Below are 24158 nucleotides of genomic sequence, written 5' to 3' on the forward strand. Positions count from 1 at the left end.
GATGATATTCTACTAAAGCTTAATTTAATAATTCAGTTCCTACAAGCCTCAATTCTCTGGACACTTTGCCCTTTTGCAGCTGGATAAAACGTGAAACTTCATTTTGTCTTTCTTTGTGAATAATGTAATGTAGGCTATACTATAGCAATGTATAAAATCTGAAATATATAATATATAGTGTAAGGGAATTTGTGATTTACTGTCTGTGACCCTCAGTCAGTGCACTCTGACATTCAGTTCACTCCCTTATCTGTGTGTCTGCTCTTCAGTTAGAACCTCTCTCTCTCCCTCTCTGTACTTTTCCACTACCCCTAGATCCAGTATACTGTGCCTCCTCTCCTGATAATGAGAACACCAATCATACATGTTTTATTATTCTTACCCAGTTGTGTTAACACACATCTTCTTCATTCTGTATTTAACTACATGTATTATTATTAAACTCTGGAACTCTTTCCTGACACCCGTGTGTTGTGAATCTGTTCTCCCAGCGCTGGGCTACAGAACTCTGAGGGACGTACAAATTTATAATCCTGTCTATGACGATTTCAGAAACCTTAACATATAGCATACTAACCTTCTATTCACAAAGAATTATTGTCAAAAAGGACAGAGCAACACAGAACACACAATCATTTTTAAATAGTCGTCCCTTTATTTAGATGGCCACACCACTCAGGATTGTGGAGGTGGGAGAGGAGCAATCAAACCAGCAAACACACAACCCAACCAAAGAACCACGCGAGGTGGCCTCGTACAAAAGGAGTCACAGACCTGCGGCTCATCTTGGCCACGTTCTAGAGTTTTCCCTCAAAGAAAAGCCACCATTTAAATAAATCTTAAATAGGCTATCAGTATTCATTTAAAAATTATTACAGAGTTAAAAATATAAGCCCTGCAACAAAATTGTATTGTAATGTTAAAGTATGTTTTTGTATTATATTTTTACTCTTTTTTTTTTGTTGTTTATGGTTTTCAGGTTGTGAACAATGCACCAGCCAATGAAGTCTTCACTCCAGTCTATAAAAAACAGGGAATTATAAGATGCACATAAATTACAAGAAATAAACTGTTCATTTAAAGCCCAAGTGAAACACTATTTAAAAGTAGCACATGCAGCATATCAAAGGGCAACGTGCATGGATATCATATTGCTTTGTGTTGTAAAACTTGACATCTAGCATATTACAACTTATCGATATGTACGAGTGAGTCCGAGGTGGGTAAGTAAAAACGGCAGGTCTGCGACCAGTGAGTGAATTCGGCAGGTCTGCAACGTGTGAGTGAAAACGGCAGGTCTGCGGTGTGTGAGTGAAAACGGCAGGTCTGCGGTGTGTGAGTCAATCAATCAATCAAAGTTTATTTGTATAGCGCTTTTCACAACACATGTTGTCACAAAGCGCTTTACAGGATTTAAAAGGTTAACAATACTATAGGTCCAGATCCCTAATGAGCAAGCCAAAGGCGACAGTGGCGGGGAAAAACTCCCTACAAGTGAATTCGGCAGGTCTGCGGCGTGTAAGTGAAAACAGCAGGTCTGCGACCAGTGAGTGAATTCGGCAGGTCTGCGGTGTGTGAGTGAAAACGGCAGGTCTGCGGCGTGTGAGTGAAAACGGCAGGTCTGCGGCGTGTGAGTGAAAACGGCAGGTCTGCGGCGTGTGAGTGAAAACGGCAGGTCTGCGGCGTGTGAGTGAAAACGGCAGGTCTGCGGCGTGTGAGTGAAAACGGCAGGTCTGCGGTGTGTTCCCAGTTCTGCTGTCATCGGTCAGTTACCATGTGGACAGCTGTCATGACGTAGCAGCTGTAGCAGCAGAATTGACTCCAACTTTCTGGGTGGCGTCTTTCTTAGCCTGGTGGGCCTGTAGAACAGCTACTGCCTCCTCCACCTACACACACACACACACACACACGACACACAGGCACACACGACACGCACACACGACACGCACACACGACACGCACACACGACACGCACACATGACACGTGTTCAAATAAACTACAGACTCTTCTACCTATACACACAAAGCGAAGGGTACTGGGTTGTTATAAATAAATACAATGAAATACTAATAAATAAGTAAACAGCTAGATTAAAAATTTGAATCTGGAACAATGTTTCACACGCAACAGCATTGAATAACCCTTAACTCTTAAAATGGTGATGTTTTTTCACATTGTATTTAAAATCATTTTCAGGCCCTTTAAAATGCTGACAGATCTATAATTGCTATGGAAAAACAATTAAAACTAAAATAAAAACACAAGACTTTGTTTTACTGATGCACTATATGTATAAGCTTGTGACAAATCTCAGGACAGATCATCACAGTGTTGTCCTTGAGGATCAGGACTCAGGTTGTGTAGAGCCAGTATCTCCACCGAAATCCACGTTTGCTCTACCCGTGTGGTCTGAACACCTGCTGCAGCACACGCACAGCTGTGGCTCAAGTGTCCTGAACAGTTCTGGTGTTTGTGATGGAGAGGTTATGGTTAGGCTCTGGAGGGAGACAGCTGGTCTCAGGCCTGTGTATGATGTCAGAGCCTCTCAGGGACACTGGAGTCTAAAGGTTCTGCAGAGGGAGAGCAGACTGGCAACAGCAGACTGACCTTGGAGCGCAGGGACTCGTGAGATTCCAGCATGTGCAGCAGCTCAGAGTTGTCGATCTCAAGCAACATTCCCGTGATCTTTCCCGCCAGGCTCGGGTGCATGGCCTGGATGAGAGGGAAAAGACGCTCGCCTGAGAGAGACAGAGGGGGAGAGAGAGAATGAAGAAAGAAAGAGAGATGGAGAGGTGTGGAATGATTAGATCATTTTAATGGAGAGGTGTGGAATGGAAACTAGATTAGATCATTTTAAAAAAGCATTTATATCTTGTCGTAATTTCACATTACTTTGTTGTCATATTAGGGCTGCAAAAAGTTTACTGAAAGGCAGGAGCATCGCTCTGGGACAGGTGGGTGGAGGTGCAGGTGGGTGGAGGTGCGGGTGTAGCGGAGGTGCAGGTGGGTGGAGGTGCAGGTGTAGTGGAGGTGCAGGTGTAGTGGAGGTGCAGGTGTAGTGGAGGTGCAGGTGGGTGGAGGTGCGGGTGTAGTGGAGGTGCGGGTGTAGCGGAGGTGCGGGTGTAGCGGAGGTGCGGGTGTAGCGGAGGTGCAGGTGTAGTGGAGGTGCAGGTGTAGTGGAGGTACAGGTGTAGTGGAGGTACAGGTGGGTGGAGGTGCAGGTGTAGAGGAGGTACAGGTGGGTGGAGGTGCAGGTGGGTGGAGGTGCAGGTGTAGAGGAGGTACGGGTGGGTGGAGGTGCGGGTGTAGCGGAGGTGCGGGTGTAGCGGAGGTGCGGGTGTAGCGGAGGTGCAGGTGTAGCGGAGGTGCAGGTGTAGTGGAGGTGCAGGTGGGTGGAGGTGCAGGTGTAGTGGAGGTGCAGGTGTAGTGGAGGTGCAGGTGTAGAGGAGGTACGGGTGGGTGGAGGTGCGGGTGTAGCGGAGGTGCGGGTGTAGCGGAGGTGCGGGTGTAGTGGAGGTGCAGGTGGGTGGAGGTGCAGGTGTAGTGGAGGTGCAGGTGGGTGGAGGTGCGGGTGTAGCGGAGGTGCGGGTGTAGCGGAGGTGCGGGTGTAGCGGAGGTGCGGGTGTAGAGGAGGTGCGGGTGTAGTGAAGGTGCAGGTGGGTGGAGGTGCAGGTGTAGTGGAGATGCAGGTGTAGTGGAGGTACAGGTGGGTGGAGGTGCAGGTGTAGAGGAGGTACAGGTGGGTGGAGGTGCAGGTGTAGTGGAGGTGCAGGTGGGTGGAGGTGCAGGTGGGTGGAGGTGCAGGTGTAGTGGAGGTGCAGGTGTAGAGGAGGTACGGGTGGGTGGAGGTGCAGGTGTAGCGGAGGTGCGGGTGTAGCGGAGGTGCAGGTGTAGCGGAGGTGCAGGTGTAGTGGAGGTGCAGGTGGGTGGAGGTGCAGGTGTAGTGGAGGTGCAGGTGTAGTGGAGGTGCAGGTGTAGAGGAGGTACGGGTGGGTGGAGGTGCGGGTGTAGCGGAGGTGCGGGTGTAGCGGAGGTGCAGGTGTAGTGGAGGTGCAGGTGTAGTGGAGGTGCAGGTGGGTGGAGGTGCAGGTGGGTGGAGGTGCAGGTGTAGTGGAGGTGCAGGTGTAGTGGAGGTACAGGTGGGTGGAGGTGCAGGTGTAGAGGAGGTACAGGTGGGTGGAGGTGCAGGTGTAGTGGAGGTGCAGGTGGGTGGAGGTGCAGGTGTAGTGGAGGTGCAGGTGTAGAGGAGGTACGGGTGGGTGGAGGTGCGGGTGTAGTGGAGGTACAGGTGGGTGGAGGTGCAGGTGTAGTGGAGGTGCAGGTGGGTGGAGGTGCGGGTGTAGCGGAGGTGCGGGTGTAGCGGAGGTGCGGGTGTAGAGGAGGTGCGGGTGTAGTGGAGGTGCAGGTGGGTGGAGGTGCAGGTGTAGTGGAGGTGCAGGTGTAGAGGAGGTACGGGTGGGTGGAGGTGCGGGTGTAGTGGAGGTACAGGTGGGTGGAGGTGCAGGTGTAGTGGAGGTGCAGGTGGGTGGAGGTGCAGGTGTAGAGGAGGTACAGGTGGGTGGAGGTGCAGGTGTAGTGGAGGTGCAGGTGGGTGGAGGTGCAGGTGTAGTGGAGGTGCAGGTGTAGAGGAGGTACGGGTGGGTGGAGGTGCGGGTGTAGTGGAGGTGCGGGTGTAGTGGAGGTGCGGGTGGGTGGAGGTGCGGGTGTAGTGGAGGTGCGGGAGGGTGGAGGTGCGGGTGTAGTGGAGGTGCGGGTGTAGAGGAGGTGCAGGTGTAGTGGAGGTGCAGGTGTAGTGGAGGTACAGGTGTAGAGGAGGTGCAGGTGGGTGGAGGTGCAGGTGGGTGGAGGTGCAGGTGTAGTGGAGGTGCAGGTGTAGTGGAGGTGCAGGTGGGTGGAGGTGCAGGTGTAGCAGGGCCTTCAACACTCACCCAGCATCTGCTTCTGCTCCTGGGGGGGGGCGGAGGCCAACATGGAGGCCGTCAGGGGCTCCTGACCCTGCACATGCACGGCGGGCTGCGCCTGCTGAAGAACACACAGCACTCATCTGGTCACAGAGCATTCATAGAGCACTCACAGAGCATTCACAGAGCACTCACACAGCACTCACACAGCACTCACACAGCACTCGCAGAGCACTCGCAGAGCATTCATAGAGCACTCACAGAGCATTCATAGAGCACTCACAGAGCACTCACAGAGCACTCACAGAGTACTCACAGAGCACTCACACAGCACTCGCAGAGCATTCATAGAGCATTCATAGAGCACTCATAGAGCATTCACTTCTTCTATCACTTCTAATGGGAATCAAGAATAATGGTAACTTTTGCATCTTATGTACTGTGGTACTGTATATGTGGTAGTCAAGTCTCGATTTTTTTCATTTTATCTTCTCCTAATTACATAAATGTACTTAAACAAGAATGTTTTGTTACATCATTTTACACGAAAATAGCAAGCTTCATCGTAAGCAAGATGCTGTCATTATGAATGGTTATTCTAAACATTTGGATAAAATGTTTAAATATAGACTAATAAAAGGTTAGGGTTATTTTTCATTGTTTTCTGTTATTGAGGGGTCACTGTGTAGGCTGCTATTGTTACCTGGAGATTCAGTGGGGTCACATATTCTGATGGCGGCCGTCAGAATTGGTGACCCCAGTTAAAAAGGCTCACCTGTACATCCCATTCATGATTTCTTTGTTGGCTGCAATGGTGAGGGGATGGTAAATCTTGTTTAAGTACATTTATGTAATTAAGAGACCATAAATGTAAATATAAACATATGTCATATTTTGGCTCGTGGACACCAACAAAACGAGTAAAGAAAGTGCATCAGCGTAGTTTACATAGCATTCGTAAAGCGTTTGTGCCCCTGAACAGAAACTGTGAAATAGCGCCCCCTGTGGTCACAAAACTCGACGGTCACAGAATCTGGTGTAACGCCGGTCTGCGTCAGAAGGACGGAAATGAAATTAATGGGGCGCACTTTATAAATATTAATATGCATTTTAAAATTTAGATTTGGGGTAAAAAAATTCAAATCTTTGCAAGTAAACAGGTTCAAGTCCAATTCAAGTCCCAAGTTATTGGTGTAAAAGTCCAAGTCAAGTCTAAGTCTCTGAATATTTTTTCAAGTCAAGTCAAAAGTCTTAATATTAATGACTCGAGTCATGTGACTCGAGTCCCCACCTCTGGTGGTACTATACTGTGGTAGCGTGTACTGAGGTACTGTACTGTGGTAGTGTGTACTATGGTAGTGTTTGCTATGGTAGTGTGTACTGTGATACTGTACTGTGGTAGAGTGTACTGTGGTAGAGTGTACTGTGGTAGAGTGTGCTATGGTAGTGTGTGCTATGGTAGTGTGTGCTGTGATACTGTACTGTGGTAGTGTGTACTGTGGTAGAGTGTACTGTGGTACTGTACTGTGGTAGTGTGTACTGTGATACTGTACTGTGGTAGTGTGTACTGTGGTAGTGTGTGCTATGGTAGTGTGTACTGTGATACTGTACTGTGGTAGTGTGTACTGTGGTAGAGTGTACTGTGATACTGTACTGTGGTAGAGTGTACTGTGATACTGTACTGTGGTAGTGTGTACTGTAATACTGTACTGTGGTAGTGTGTACTGTGGTAGTGTGTACTGTGGTAGTGTGTACTGTGATACTGTACTGTGGTAGTGTGTACTGTGGTAGTGTGTACTGTGGTAGCGTGTACTGTGATACTGTACTGTGGTAGTGTGTACTGTGGTAGAGTGTACTGTGGTAGAGTGTACTGTGGTACTGTACTGTGGTAGTGTGTACTGTGGTAGTGTGTGCTATGGTAGTGTGTACTGTGATACTGTACTGTGGTAGTGTGTACTGTGGTAGAGTGTACTGTGGTAGAGTGTACTGTGATACTGTACTGTGGTAGCGTGTACTGAGGTACTGTACTGTGGTAGTGTGTACTATGGTAGTGTGTGCTATGGTAGTGTGTGCTATGGTAGTGTGTACTGTGATACTGTACTGTGGTAGAGTGTACTGTGATACTGTACTGTGGTAGAGTGTACTGTGGTAGTGTGTACTGTGGTAGCGTGTACTGTGGTAGCGTGTACTGTGGTAGCGTGTACTGTGATACTGTACTGTGGTAGCGTGTACTGTGGTAGTGTACCTGTGGTAGCGTGTACTGTGGTAGTGTACCTGTGGTAGCGTTATACTGTGGTAGCGTTATACTGTGGTACTGTACCTGTGGTAAGGCCATGGGTTGCACCAGCTGAGGTTGGTTGCTTCGTACAGCGGTGGCATATTTATAAGGCGGCATAGAACGGGGCGTGGTCACTCCCAGCCCTGGGCGGGCCCCAAGCTGAGAGCCACCTAGAGAGAAACGGCACAGGAGAGACAGTTCATCTGTATCTTGTAGAGTGTCTCAGTGACCTTCAAAAGACAAAAATGCTAACTTGCTGAAGCTAAAATTAAAGCTAGTGTGCCAGCTAGCATCATGCTATGTGGGCCACACAGGATTCCGTTAGCCTCAGTTAGCCCCTGTTAGCATGTAGCAGGTGAGGTCTGCTCACCCCCTCTCTGGGCCCCTGCTGGTATTCCGCGGGGCCCTTGCGTGGAGGGGCCGGCGTGCCGGATGTTGGCACGTGGGCTGGGCTGGCGCAGTGAACTGGGCATGAAGCCGCCCTGCCCCCTGCTGCCCTGCTGATGCCACCGCAGGTTGGGACGCATCTGGGCCAGCTGGCTGGGTGCGTAGTAGGTGGTTCTGTTCTGGGCCTGCGGTATCACACACACACACACACACACACACACACACACACACACACACACACACACCATCAGTCCCAGTCTGCTTCGTCTCCACACTTCACCCCCTCTCACCCTCATTTTTTATTTACATTTTTAAAATAAATTTTATTAAAAAAATTAAAAATGTTTAAAATATTTAGTCATTTTTAATCTTTCAGTTTAAATGGGAAAATAACAGCTTGTAATTATAACTCATGCTACTAAGACACAAGTATGGTCTGTATTATTACTATAGTATATTTGGATAAGAGTGTTGGATGCAGGGATGCATAAGAGTTTTCACTGCAGAAACTTGCAGTGCTGTGCAAACTTAATCTCAACGCCCCGAAGAACCTCCACAGTGACAATGACACACACACACACACACACACACACACACTACACACTCCACACTCCACACTCCACACTCCACACTCCACACTCCACACTCCACACTCCACACTCCACACTCTCAGGTATCTGCATTCGCGTGTCAGGCTATACACGCGTATCTCCCTGCTCACCTGTGGCTCCTCCTACTCACCACGGGCCCCTCCTACTCACACGTGGCCCCTCCCACTCACCTGGGGGACGGCCGGTACGAAGTAGCCGCTGGCGGACTGGAACTGGTTGATGATGGCGTTGGCGGGCATGGCTCGCATGCCGGCGATGCGCTGCATGTACTGGTTGGTGAGGTGGGCCTTGCGCTCCTCCTTACGCTGGGCCAGGGCCACGTAGAGCGGCTTGGACCCCACGATGCGCCCGTTCATCTCCGTCACCGCCTTGGTGGCCTCCTCCGGCGAGGAGAAACACACGAAGCCAAAACCCTTGGAGCGGCCGTCCTCCAACATCACCTGACACGCCAAACACGGAGGGTTAACGCTCTACACACACACACACATACACTCACACTGTACACTCACACTGTACACTCACACTGTACACTCACACACACTGTATACTCACACACACTGTACACACACAAACCATACCTGTCAAGTTTTGTATTTAAAAATACGGGACATTTCCCGTATATGACGTCATCGCCTAATTTGCATAATCAGTTATTTGCATATAGCCGCAATCGAGGCTGTAGGAGAAACGAAAACATCTTTGGAGTGGCAAAAGTGAAGAAAAAACACCCCAAATATGTTTTGAACTACAAATGAATAAAAAAATTCTAGTGGTATTTCTAGCTACAAATGGGGACATCTCCTGGGCATATTTCTGTGCCTTTAGCCCGCGTTTGTGCTTGGCAGATTGTTCGTGCTGACGGACATCGTTCCTTCCCCCATGAGAGACACTAAAATCACAGCTACATATATTACAGAATGAGTAGCTATGCCCCTTCATGCTCCTCTTTAGGAAAGTAAATTCCCTGTCCCATTCGTCAAGGTACTTATACGTATGCTTAGCTTTTTAGGCATGACTGCCTTCTCTCGTTAAATCCATCTCTGATTTGTTGTTCCAGGTTTGCTCCCACTGTCGACACTAAACCCGCGAGTTTTAATTTATATAATTTTTAAAGCATTCTTGTGCCGCGCCAAACAGAATTCTGTCACTAGCCTAGCGAGAACTGCCACCTGCAGTGGTCTGGGTGGCAGTTCCACCTGCAGTAGTCTGGGTGGCAGTTCCACCTGCAGTGGTCTGGGTGGCAGTTCCACCTGCAGTAGTCTGGGTGGCAGTTCCACCTGCAGTAGTCTGGGTGGCAGTTCCACCTGCAGTAGTCTGGGTGGCAGTTCCACCTGCAGTAGTCTGGGTGGCAGTTCCACCTGCAGTGGTCTGGGTGGCAGTTCCACCTGCAGTAGTCTGGATAGCAGTTCCACCTGCAGTGGTCTGGGTGGCAGTTCCACCTGCAGTGGTCTGGGTGGCAGTTCCACCTGCAGTGGTCTGGGTGGCAGTTCCACCTGCAGTAGTCTGGGTGGCAGTTCCACCTGCAGTAGTCTGGGTGTCAGTTCCACCTGCAGTGGTCTGGGTGGCAGTTCCACCTGCAGTAGTCTGGGTGGCAGTTCCACCTGCAGTGGTCTGGGTGGCAGCTCCACCTGCAGTGGTCTGGGTGGCAGTTCTCGCGAGGCTAGTGACAGAATTCTGTTTGGAGCGGCACATGAATGCTTTAAAAAAATAAAAATTGAAAACTGAAAATACGGGACAAATACGGGAAAATAAAAATACGGGACACTGTACACACACACACACACACACACACACACACACACACACACACAAACACACTGACACTCACTCTATACACACACACACACTGTACACTCACAGACACACACACACACACTATACACTCACACACTGTACACACACACATACGCACACACACTACATACTGTACACACACACTGTACACTCACACAGACACTACACACTGTACACACACACACACACACACTGCGCACTCACACACACACACACACACACACACACTATACACACACACACACTACATACTGTACACACACACACACACACACACACACACACACACACACACATACACTACACACACACACACACACACACACACACACACACACATACACTACACACACATATACACACACACACAATCTGAGTGACCTTTAGATTCTTTCACGATTTATTTTCTTTACTGCTGTTTAAATTGTTGTGCTGTTTACTACTGTTACAGTTCAGATAAACAGAGTCTGTGTTTGCTGATCTGTCCCAGCACACAGCGAGAAGCTCATTAGCAGAAGTGAGAGGCAGAGTTGCATCCCACATTAGTTCAAACGCAAAGAAAGAAAAAAGGTTTTGTCTCATTTATGCTGCCTGTGCTGTAAGTGCTTTTGTTTCAAATTCTAAAAAAATACTGACAAAACGTATTTAATCAGTGTTTGGCATCCACACAGAGGCCCGTACCCACGCCCACTCTCATACCCATACCCATGCCCACACCCACAATCACGGCCACAACTCGTACCCATGTCCACGCCCACAACTCGTACCCATGCCCACACTCGTAACCACGCCCACACTCGTAACCACGCCCACAACTCGTACCCACGCCCACACCCACACCCACAACCATGCCCACGCCCACAACCACACCCACATGCACATCCTCTCTCATGTTCATAGCCACTCACACACACACACACACACAATGACACATCATGGCCATGCCGGTCATGACCACGTCCAGATCTACACTCTGATTCTGATGTCCACGCCCACTCTCATATCCATCGTTCTGAAGGTCTAGGAGATGTCTCACGCTTGTCTGTGTTTCTGGTGTTTAATGTTTGACCTTAAACTGACCTTTGCACTGGTGATTGAGCCGAATGGAGAGAATTCCTTCCGCAGTTTCTCATCATCAATGGTGTCATCCAGATTCTTAATGTACAAGTTCACACCCTGCAAACACAATCAGCAGTTCAGCCAGGTGTAAACCAATCCTGCACACACACACACACACACACACACACACACACACACACACACACACACACACACACACACACGTTACCTGGTACCTGCTGATCCTCTCCTGCTTCAGTTGCTCAAACTTCCTCTTGAGTTCCGCTTGCCTCTCCATCTTTTTCTGAGCGCGCCCGACAAACACAGCCTTCCCGTTCAGCTCCGCACCATTCATCTCCTCCACCGCCTACAGGAGCACAGCGCACAGCTCTACATCTTTCCTTAGTTTCATTCATTTTTCGTCACATCCAGCATAAATCTATCTGTCCATCAGGAGACACGACTGAGGAGTTAAGGAAGTTAACTGCACTTGCTTTAACTCTTTAGCTGAAATCAAAGCTTTTTCACTAAAGAACGTAAATGGATGTCAAAACAGCACGTCAGCTCTTGAGTGCTCCCTCCCCACCCCATCTCTCTCCCTCCCTCCCTCCCTCTTTCTTTCTTTCCTTCCTTCCTTCTCTCTCTCTCCCTCCCTCCCTCTCCCTCACCTTGTTTGCATCCTCGTGCTTCTCGTAGCTGATAAAGCCAAAGCCGCGGGACTTTCCCGCCGGGTCTGTCATCACCTTTACGCTCAGAGTTTTACCTGCAGGTGGAAGTTACGACTACATTTAGCCCCAAAGGGAAGCAAAGATCACAGTGTTATCTGCATTTACAGTGAAATTATGCACATTTCTGTCACAAAACCCAACAAGGTTTAAATGTTTATGCTCACGAATACTAAATCTGTGGAATACAGACAGTCCTGGAAGTTGAAGGTCTTGGAATATACACAGCAGAGTTACTGACGCTTACAACTCTCTCTCTCCCTCTCTCTAACTCTCTAACACTCTCCATTCCTCCTTCCATCCAGCTCTAGCCTCCTCCCTCTCTCCCTCCATCCATCTATCCCTAATCTCCTCCCTCTCTCTGTCCCTCATGTTTATGTACTGCTAATGTGTAATCTCTAGCACCCTATGCTATTTAATGTGTGTATGCATATATTTACATCTCTCTGGTCACTACCGTGCCCAACTCTACCGGGTTTACATCTCTCTGGTCACTACCGTGCCCAACTCTACCGGGTTTACATCTATCTGGTCACTACCGTGCCCAACTCTACCGGGTTTACATCTCTCTGGTCACTACCATGCCCAACTCTACCGGGATTACATCTATCTGGTCACTACCGTGCCCAACTCTACCGGGTTTACATCTATCTGGTCACTACCGTGCCCAACTCTACCGGGATTACATCTCTCTGGTCACTACCGTGCCCAACTCTACCGGGTTTACATCTATCTGGTCACTACCGTGCCCAACTCTACCGGGATTACATCTCTCTGGTCACTACCGTGCCCAACTCTACCGGGTTTACATCTATCTGGTCACTACCGTGCCCAACTCTACCGAGTTTACATCTATCTGGTCACTACCGTGCCCAACTCTACCGGGATTACATCTCTCTGGTCACTACCGTGCCCAACTCTACCGGGATTACATCTCTCTGGTCACTACCGTGCCCAACTCTACCGGGTTTACATCTATCTGGTCACTACCGTGCCCAACTCTACCGGGTTTACATCTATCTGGTCACTACCGTGCCCAACTCTACCGGGTTTACATCTCTCTGGTCACTACCGTGCCCAACTCTACCGGGTTTACATCTATCTGGTCACTACCGTGCCCAACTCTACCGGGATTACATCTCTCTGGTCACTACCGTGCCCAACTCTACCGGGTTTACATCTATCTGGTCACTACCGTGCCCAACTCTACCGAGTTTACATCTATCTGGTCACTACCGTGTCCAACTCTACCGAGTTTACATCTATCTGGTCACTACCGTGCCCAACTCTACCGGGTTTACATCTATCTGGTCACTACCGTGCCCAACTCTACCGAGTTTACATCTATCTGGTCACTACCGTGCCCAACTCTACCGAGTTTACATCTCTCTGGTCACTACCGTGCCCAACTCTACCGAGTTTACATCTCTCTGGTCACTACCGTGCCCAACTCTACCGAGTTTACATCTCTCTGGTCACTACCGTGCCCAACTCTACCGAGTTTACATCTATCTGGTCACTACCGTGTCCAACTCTACCGGGTTTACATCTATCTGGTCACTACCGTGCCCAACTCTACCGGGTTTACATCTATCTGGTCACTACCGTGCCCAACTCTACCGGGTTTACATTTATCTGGTCACTACCGTGCCCAACTCTACCGGGTTTACATCTATCTGGTCACTACCGTGCCCAACTCTACCGAGTTTACATCTATCTGGTCACTACCGTGCCCAACTCTACCGAGTTTACATCTATCTGGTCACTACCGTGCCCAACTCTACCGGGTTTACATCTATCTGGTCACTACCGTGCCCAACTCTACCGGGTTTACATCTCTCTGGTCACTACCGTGTCCAACTCTACCGGGATTACATTTATCTGGTCACTACCGTGCCCAACTCTACCATATTTGTCAAAGATCTCCTTCAGCCTTCCGTCGTCCATGTCCTCTCCGAAGTTTTTGATGTAGACGTTGGTAAACTCTTTGGCTTTGGCTCCCAGTTCGGCCTCTCTCTCCTTACGGGACTTGAACCTTCCCACGAACCTACATCCAAAACAGACAGGACTCACATTAAAAAGGCGCACGTGAAGGGACCTCACGCAGACCTTAGGCTGTCTTTGAGACCTGCTACCCTCCCAGTGTGACTAGATCTGGCGGAACACCCAAGGTTACTTTTGTGACAGGACAAGACTGTAGTAGAGGGCAGAAGAGGCGGAAGGACGCTGAAAGTGATCTCTTCCAGGTCACAGAAACCCCGTGACGATGTGTGTGTCTGTATGTGTGCAAGTTAAGCTAGAGACCTAGCTAACAGAACAATGAATGCACACACACTATTCACACAGGCAAACGGGAGTGTTCACACACATACACACATACCCACTATTCACATGAACTAATGGGGAGAGAAGGTTCACACGCACTTACACACCCCATTCATATGGGCTAACACACTGGCTAACAGGAGTACTGGAGAGAAGGCACAATTGAGAGAGTATAGGAAAGAGGGTACAATAGAGAGGGTACAGGAGAAGGGGTAAAATAGAGAGGGTATAATAGAGAAGGTACAATACAGAAGGTACAATAGAGAGGGTACAGTAGGGGGTAAAGAAGAGAGGGTACAATAGAGAAGGTACAATAGAGAGGGAACAGGAGAGAGGGTACAATAGAGAAGGTACAATAGACAGTAAAGGAGAGAGGGAACAGTAGATAATATACAATAGAGAGGGTACAGGAAAGAGGGTACAGGAGAGAGGGTACAATAGAGAAGGTACAATATAGAGGGTACAGGAAAGAGGATACAGGAGAGGGTAAAATAGAGAGGGAACAATAGAGAAGGTACAGGAGAGAGGGTACAATATAGAGGGTACAGGAAAGATGGTACAGGAGAGAGGGTAAAATAAAGAGGGTAAAGAAGAGAGGGCACAATAGAGAAGGTACAATAGAGGGTAAAGGAGAGAGGGAACAATAGAGAAGGTACAGGAGAGAGGGTACAATATAGAGGGTACAGGAAAGATGGTACAGGAGAGAGGGTAAAATAGAGAGGGTACAGAAGAGAGGGTACAATAGAGAAGGTACAACATAGAGGGTACAGGAAAGGGTACAATAGAGAGGGTACAGGAGAGAGGGTACAATAGAGAAGGTACATGAGAGAGGGTACAATAGAGAAAGTACAATATAGAGGGTACAGGAGAGAAGGTACAATAGAGAGGGTACAGGAAAGAGGGTACAGGAGAGAGTAAAATAGAGGGTACAATAGAAAGTGTACAAGAGAGGGTACAGGAAAGAGGGTACAATAGAGGGGGTACAGGAGAGAGGGTACAGGTACATAATGCAGAGCTTAAAGAGTACTGCACAAGCTCAGTGATCTTCGAACTTCTTAACCCTGAACATGTATATAGTGCAAGAGTTGTGCAAGGGCAGAGTGATTCGGACACACAGCTCCATGAAGTGTGTAGAGACAGCCGTGATCCGAGCAGAAAAACCGGAGAAGAAACGAAAGAGCAGAAACTGCAGCAGCGTCCTAAGACGCCACAGTACCTGACACTGCAGGCCACGCCCATCCTGACACATCGCACCCAGCAGTGGGTCATAATCGCCATCACTATAACAAACAAGCATGGTTACACACACACACACACACACACACACACACACATGCACAAAGGCAGCAGGGGCAGCAGACAGGAGGGTGAAGGATGCTGATGTTGCAGTTTTAAAAGTGCATGCAACACTAGCAAAAAAAAGAAAGTTGTTCATAGATCCCAAAACGTGGACATTTGAGCATCATTATTTCTCAGAGGGCTACTAGCAAAATTCCAGGTTCTTTAATCGCTGAACAATTAGTGCAGATGATGTCCACTGTGACACCGGCCTTGAGATAAAGGCGGGGAGGACGTTCTGCAGGACGTGTCCCTGCAGGGGCAAGGCCTCGTCTGGGCACACCTCACCTGGAGCTCAGAGACCAAGCGCCACATATAAAGGACTAAGTTCTGTTCTCCTCAGGGCTTAGGCCGCATAACAGGATGTATGACAATCTACAATGTTATTAAACAGACGCACTGACCAAATGCTGACAATCTATGACACACCTGCTGTCTCCGCTACCTCCTGTGTCCAGCGTCTGCTCTATTTAGACAAAATGTCAGGGGAATATGTGTGGCTCAGGTAGCTTAGGTGAGCAGGTGTTGGTTCTAAGGACATTAATTTCTTCTATGCATTAAAATTACCCAAACCCGCATGACTGTAGACCCATGCGGTATGCACCCTTCTAGGGTTAGGGTTAGGGCGGTACACATGCCCCTCTCTAGGGTCAGGGTCAGGGTTAGGGTCAGGGTAGTACACATGCCCCTCTTTAGGGTTATGGTCAAGGTCAGGGTCAGGGTTAGGGTCAATGTTGGGGTCAGGGTCAGAGTTAGGGTCAGTGTAGTAGTACACATGCCCCTCTTTAGGGTTGGGGACAGGGTCAGGGTTAGGGTCAAGGTCGGGGTCAGGGTTAGGGTCAGGGTCAGAGTTAGGGTCGGGGTCAGGGTTAGGGTCGGGGTCAAGGTCGGGGTCAAGGTCAGGGTTAGGGTCTGTCACTGCTCTGTCTGGACACTCACACCTTGCGGTCGTTCAGCAGCATTCCGTTCATCTTCTCGATGGCACGGTCGGCGGCGTCCTGCGTCTCGAAGTGCACAAACGCATAGCCCTTCGAGCCGTTCTCATCACACACCACCTGCAGAGGGAGGTCATCAGCAGGTCATCAACACTGCTCGTTGTCAACAGAAACAGAATAGGCTGCAGTCAGTCACGCATCAGAGACACACTTCCTGTTCTCACCTCCAAACACCATTGGCAGTATAACGCAAACACAAGGCTCGACCCTTTAAGAACATTCACTCTCAACTCTCCTGCAGGAGTCCCGGAGACATACCACCCTGCAGATCTTTAATATCTTTAATGTCTTTAATGACCCGTACACAGTATGACCAGCAAGACTGTGGACGTGTACAAAGCTGCATTGTTTGTTACGGGCTGCTTCAGCCACTGGTCTCATTTTTCAAAGATCCAGGATCAGGAAACGCTGCTATAAAGAAATCTAGACTTTTTACCTACAAAAGCCCTGCTGACATTCTCTCAAGTGCTTGTGTGGACTGAGGTTCCACCCCCTACGTTGTGGATACGCCATGTAGCCTGAGGCCCCGCCTTCTACCTTGTGGATCCACCACTTAGCCTGAGGCCCCGCCCCCTACCTTGTAGATCCATCACTTAGCCTGAGGCCCCGCCTCCTACCTTGTGGATACGCCACTTAGCCTGAGGCCCCGCCTCCTACCTTGTGGATCCATCACTTAGCCTGAGGCCCCGCCCCCTACCTTGCATGACAGGATGTTTCCAAAGGCTGAGAAGGTGTCGTAGAGGGCCTTGTTGTCGATGGACTTATCCAGGTTCTTGATGAAGACGTTCCCGACGCCAGACTTGCGGAGCGATGGGTCCCTCTGTGACCACATGATCCTGATGGGTTTTCCCTTCACCACATCGAAGTTCATGGTGTCCAGAGCCCTCTCGGCTAGAAATAACAAAAAAACACACAATCATACTCCTCTTCCTCAATCACACTCGTCTTCCTCAAGAGTCATCTCCACTCATGGTCACTTTCTGTTCTTTCACTGTGATGCATCAGACCAGTGAATAATCATTAAAGCCATCAGGGAACTGAGGTAAATATAGCAGGGACGAAATCAAACAATTTTCTAAATCAAAAAAGCAACACTGACTGAACTGTGCACTAAAACTAACGCTGGGGTCTCGGATTGTACTGTATGTTCTCTCCAGCACTCTGTGTTGCAGGTTCAGGTGTTTGGGCAGGTTCAGGTGTTCAGGTTGCAGGGGTGAAAGGTGAACTACAGTCATGTCTGGGTCTACAGATCAGATTGTACAGCAGTGGCACAGGACCGGACTCCTGATCACAGGACCGGACTCCTGATCACAGGACCGGACTCCTGATCACAGGACCGGACTCCTGATCACAGGACCGGACTCCTGATCACAGGACCGGACTCCTGATCACTGACCTCAATAATGAGTTTAGAAATGTGCAGCATGGCTAACTAGGCTGTCTACACCCTGCTGTGCTGCTCTCACAGAGAAGGGCAACTCCACCACACCACACGTACTCACACACACACACACACACACACACACACACACACACACACACACACACACACACACACACTCACACACACACACACAGTAAATGTGCTGTTATAGGACCAGTTTCTCACACACACACACACACACACACACACACACACACACACACACACACTCAAATTCTGCATTTTATATATTACACACACACGCACAATGATTTCTGAAATTGAAGACCTTCACAATGCTGCAGATATTGACTGACCACGCACGCACGCACGCACACACACACACACACAGGCTAGACATCTTTTGTTCCCATCACTCAAGTGCAAATGCATGCACGTGTGCACATACACACACTCACACCATTATGCTCTTTAGTACGAGTTTTTCAGAAACTGACCCCACACACATATGTGCACTCAAGCTGTCTGTTGCAATCACTCCTCAGGGGCAAATGCCTGCGCGCGCGCGCACACACACACACACTCTCGACACATGCTCACAGACATACAGAAGGTCACACAGTGTTTAAAACACCTGGTAAACACAAGCAGCCAGCTGTGGGTGTGGTCTCAGCGCTTCAGTGTGTGTTTAACACAGGGGGAGGGGAGAGAGAGAGAGAGAGAGAGAGAGAGAGAGAGAGAGAGAGAGAGAGGGGGGGGGGGGGGGCTGCACTCTTCCTTGTTCTCAGCACATGGCCAAACCAGTAACACCACCTGTGATTGGTGCTGGAACCATCCCATTCCAAACTGTTCACAAGCTCAAAAGAACCTGGGCTCTTGTTAATAAAGCCAGTTTGGAGTATTTTCTACACTGGCCTAAATGAGGGCTGATTTTTCAAACTGCTAATTGACTTTTTGCCCCTAGACTGAGTAAAATCCAAGAAATCACAAATGTGGTTTTATTGAATCTGGTCCAGATGCCAGAATACTATCTGATCTAAACTTTTAGAAAACAAAACCTGGCCCCACATGACCAGTGTAACGGGCAGACAGGTGACCAGTGTGACAGGCAGACCAGTTCATGCTGGTTGCTGTTTTCATTGGTCTGCACTAGTTTAACGACAAGTTTGGAGAGACCGCGGCTGCTTGGGACCTAATCATGTCTATATATAGCCGAGCGGGCCCTGTAAGCTGCACGCTGGCACCTCGTGACCATGCGAGACCACACGAGACCGCACGAGAACGCGCGAGACCACTGTCAGAACACACGTGCAAGGACATAAAACGTCTGACAACTGCTCACACATGGCTAGGAACAAGCTAAGAGCAGCACACTCAGGTCTGTTTGTAAGTCGCTCTGGATAAGAGTGTCTGCTAAATGCCGTAAATGTAAACGTCTGTAAGAAAGATGGCAGTCTTTGAAAGACAATGAGGGGGAGAGAGAGAGGGAGGAAGAGTTAGAGAAGGAGGGAGATCCCCTGAAGACCATCATAACATAAACATCATAACATAAAGTATGAAGAGATATTCACTTAAACCTCACCATTATTACCGAGTGTGTTCACAAGTTCAAACACAACTCCCTGTAATGTCCACAACCTCATCTTCCTCATCTTCCTCCGCCCCAACCCACTCCTCAAACGTCATGCACTTGGCTGCTTTCAAACGCACATTAAAAACAAGCTGACATTCTGACTTGAGTCAGGGTCTTGGAATCCAGCTCTGACCTTTGACCTCTGTACTACGAACAGGATGTGTGTGGAGTGAAAGGTGGAGTAAAAGGTGGTGTAAGGCCTGCAGCCCCACACCTGTCTCTCCATTTCCCTGCGTTATGCTCAGTAATGCTAAAGATTGCACACGCTCAGTCACACTGGACCCCATGGTGAGAGGGTGGTTACAGGGTCTTATCTTTGCCTCTTGTGGGCTTGTCCCTTCACTCTGCTACTTCCTAGCGCACGAGAACACCGTCCTCACCACCGTCCTCACCACCGCTGCTCTCGTTTGGCCAGGTAGGGTCTAGACCCGGTTCCTCACGCAGCTGTAGAGAGCTGCTCGCAGTGGTGACCAACCCCTTCCTGAAGAACACCACCCATGCACCATCCACATGTAACGCAACACCTTGATTCACTGCTTCAGCTGTGTTAGAGCTGCAACTCCTCCCCAAGAGTCACTAAGCACAAAAAATACTACTATCTACTTTTCCCCTCTAGCCAGGGCTTTAGTAATACCCTAATAATACCCTGATAGTATTATTAACGCTGACCTATTATACTATCACATGAGAATATGAATTTGATTGAGACTACGACGCACTTCAGTGAGGCGGCAAATGAGAACCCTACACCCCCTACAGTTGGGGTCTTCTGTCCCCCACTTCAAATACAAACACCATGTTGCATTTAGTTATCACTGTAAATAGTGTCATAGGGGACAGGCACTGAAATCACACGTGATGAAGTCCAGGCAGTCAGATCACACGTGATGAGGTCCAGGCTCAGCAGTCAGATCACACGTGATGAGGTCCAGGCAAGCATTTATCACACGTGATGAGGTCCAGGCAGTCAGATCACACGTGATGAGGTCCAGGCACGGCAGGTTTTGCAGACTTATTTCAGCCCAACTAGGACTCAATCTGACCATTTACATCACCTGTTAACTAACAGCATTCACAAAATCCAGGACTGGAAAAGTATTTAATTTTTGGAGCTGATTTTTTATTTTTTATTATAAAACAGAATTCAAACGTTTGATCTGGCCCCTGTCCACATGACAAGGAGGCATTAAAATATATTTGAATAAAAATATGCAACAAATAATAAATCTCCCACTTTTAAGTGAAACACTTCAGTTCACTTCAGTTTTTGATGATCTCTGTGGTATAGAATGCAGTTTATCAGAGTCTTCATAATGGCAAAAAACCTAGTGGTGATACTTGTTTAAATTCGTGTGTGTGTGTGTGTGTGTGTGTGTGTGTGTGTGTTTCTCTCACAGGTACAATATCATTACAACTTCCTAAAAACGTTTTGGACTATGAGACCATTTTCAGAGGTAAATATATATATATTTTTCAAAATATCAAGTTTTGTAAAATTCTTAAAACATGCAGACTAGGTGACATTACAAGTAAATAAAACGACTTGTGAACATTCACAATGTGTTTCAAAAATCGCTTGTTTTTAGTTTTTATTTTCTTGTGACAGTGAAACTCTGACGTGCACCCGTGTCCACTGTATGTAATCAGACGATCTCAATCCAGAAAGCTTCTCCCAACAAATTAAAGGTATATTGGTTAATCCATCCCCCACCAGCAACCCAATCCCTACTACTGCAAATAAACTGAAGAACATAATGAAAATCTAGATTATTTTAGCAGTGGTATGAGGACGTGTGTATAAAGCACCTAAGAAATCCTGTTTGAAAAACAGCCTTGTTTGTTACAGACTGCACGTCAGTCACTCTGAGACCCTCCTCCACAGCCATGACAAGAACCTTCCTAAAGCAAGAGTTAACAATTGCTTTTCCAAAATGGAAAAATCTACTACACTCCAAGGGAATGAAAGTTGGATGCAAAATGACGTTCCTCCTGCACAAGGAATGTCAAGACTGTCTGTAATGCACTGAACTGTTTCAGACTTTAGCTACACAAGGAGATAAATCCATCACGTAGAGCTAAACATGCTGTCTGAATCACCTTCAGAGAAATATAACTGTGCAAGGTAAGATGGTCAACTACACTACATTTCCTTACAGCTAACAATTTTCACTTTTGTGAAAACTAGAGGTGTTTCCTGACTGCTGACTAACGCACCTTTAATCAGAAAACATGTCCCGTTATATTGCAGTAGGTCACCAAGACGGAAGTTACACTCAGACCTCACTCAGCTCCACAGACAAACCGCACCAGACCCACCACCACAATCAGACCCACCACCACCACAACCAGACCAGACCCACCACACCCACCAACACCAACACCACCACACCCACCAACACCACCACACCCACCAACACCACCACCAACACCACCACACCCACCAACACACCCACCAACACCACCACCACCAGACCAGCACCAGCACCACCAGACCCACCACCACCACCACAACCAGACCCACCACCACCACCACAACCAGACCCACCACCACAACCAGACCCACCACCCCCACCAGGCCACCACAACCACAACCAGACCCACCACACCCACCAACACCAACACCACCACCCCCACCAACACCACCACACCCACCAACACCACCACCAACACCACCACCAACACCACCACCACCACACCCACCAACACCACCACACCCACCAACACCACCACCAACACACCCACCAACACCACCACCACCAGACCAGCACCACCACCACCAGACCAGCACCACCACCACCAGACCCACCACCACCACCACAACCAGACCAGCACCACCACCAACACCACCACCACCACCACAACCAGACCAGCACCACCAGCACCACCACCACCACCACAACCAGACCAGCACCACCAGCACCACCACCATCACCAGACATTTCGGCACCAGACCCACCACCACCACCACCAGACCCAAATGTCAGTATGCAGCTCATTCTCTCTACCAGCTGTCAAAGGCAGAAAAACTTGAATTCCACGACCGCATTCTCTCTTGGTGACTCTTTAAATAGCGTGACAGGGTCACACCGGGGTGTGAAATGTGGGCTAAGTATCCTTCCACTGGTGCTCTTCTAACATTTATTTCAGATTTTAAAAAATCAAGTAGCCACACAAACGTCCAGAAAACCCCTGATGGCTCTGAACCCCAACCTGCTCAACAGTCTCTCCCACACAGCTCAGCCCATAGAATCGGGACACCTCTCTATGTGGGTCAGATACCACATGTTCAGTTTCACGTTTAATTCCTTATCATCGCGCTGTCTAAATCTGTAGTCTCAAAGCTGCCATGCAGGACTCTTAGGGGATGATGTCACCATTCGTCCCCAATTAAAATACTAATCATTATTTTTTAGCTTTTCATTATCAATCTGGTTTTTGCTCTTTGTAGACTGTTGCATTAAGAGAGTCTGCCAGCGGTAGTCTGCATGGTGATGACGGTTTAGACACCTACACTTACCCCTAAATTCAAGTGGTTATTCACATCATTTTTTAATTATTTGTTTACACGTACACATTAGCACAGTGTCCTAGAAATTGGTTTGTTTTGATTTGACACATTTGTAAAATACAGACCACGTGTATATGTCCCTCGGACACTCACTACGAGGTTGTAACCTCTACTGCAAATGTCATGTCACTGATTATATTAATAAGACTAATTTATAACGCTCCATAAATAGAACCTAAAGAAAAAAATATATGCGGCCTTTTTAGCAAAACCCTTCTGCGTTATCAAATATACTTACAATCAAATGCCTACATGCACGCGCACACACACACACACACACACACACGAACTTAAACAGGCATGTGCTGCGACATGCTGGAACATGCAGCAGGAGCGCGGTCCGTCCGCACGAGCGCCTGCGGCCAGGCGCGAGCCCAGCGCACGCGTGCATGTGACGGGCCGGACCGGGGGAGTCCGCGCACGTGCTCACAACCACAATATGACAATTCATGATCAATAGTCGCACAGAACCGGGCGCGTGGACGGCAGGTTGGGCTCTTACCGTCCGCGGGCTGCTGGAAGTTCACGTAAGCGTAACCCAGCGAGCGCCGGGTGATCATGTCGCGGCACACTCGGATGGACAGGACCGGTCCGGCCGGGCTGAATTTCTCGTACAGCATCGCCTCCGTGATGTCGGGGTGCAGGTCGCCAACGTAAAGAGAAGCCATCGGATAACTCCCCGCGGTGGCCGTGTTCATCTCTCGAACCCGCTCGCTTTGGAGATCCGCGCTGGTCGAGTCTGGGGAATGACCGGTACCGAAACGACTGGACCCGAGCCTGCGTGAGAAGCACGGAGCGCAGAGGAGCGGCGCGGCTAGCCCGTGTCCTCGAACCGCACAGCCAAACTTTTACACCACTTGCCAAATCAAATCACGGGCACGAACCGCAGCGGCAGGACAGAACCGAGATCCAGAACCGAGATCCAGGACTTTGGTCTTCACGACTGGGCTGTGCAGTGGTCGCTCTCCACAACACCGAGGCCTACTTTTGCTTTGGAAGCTAAACAAAAATAATAAATACTTTCGATTTTTAGTTAGAGGTGCTTATTTTTATTGTGGTTTTATGGCTTTTGTATTTTTTTATATTTTTTTCTTTTTTAAATGTAGTGAAGGAGTGAGTTGTGCACTCACGGCGTGGTGGCGAGGGAAGAGAGCGCGTG

At 48.7% G+C, this 24158-nt stretch overlaps 1 protein-coding gene across 1 annotated transcript; it reads right to left on the reverse strand.

Moving 5' to 3' along the window:
• Positions 1 to 632: 632 nt before the first annotated feature.
• On the reverse strand, positions 633 to 24158 carry pabpc4 (poly(A) binding protein, cytoplasmic 4 (inducible form)). Its single transcript, XM_076978724.1, has 14 exons — positions 23502 to 24158; positions 17112 to 17305; positions 16359 to 16474; positions 13664 to 13803; positions 11700 to 11794; positions 11261 to 11398; positions 11053 to 11148; positions 8349 to 8618; positions 7551 to 7752; positions 7223 to 7350; positions 4930 to 5023; positions 2609 to 2739; positions 1774 to 1886; positions 633 to 1020 (listed from the first exon to the last, which is right to left on the reverse strand). Exons 1-13 carry the CDS (start codon positions 23695 to 23697, stop codon positions 1788 to 1790), a joined length of 1899 nt encoding a protein of 632 aa, XP_076834839.1. The 5' UTR covers positions 23698 to 24158; the 3' UTR covers positions 633 to 1020; positions 1774 to 1787.

Source organism: Brachyhypopomus gauderio, chromosome 17, assembly GCF_052324685.1.
Source record: "Brachyhypopomus gauderio isolate BG-103 chromosome 17, BGAUD_0.2, whole genome shotgun sequence".
Taxonomy (NCBI): domain Eukaryota; kingdom Metazoa; phylum Chordata; class Actinopteri; order Gymnotiformes; family Hypopomidae; genus Brachyhypopomus; species Brachyhypopomus gauderio.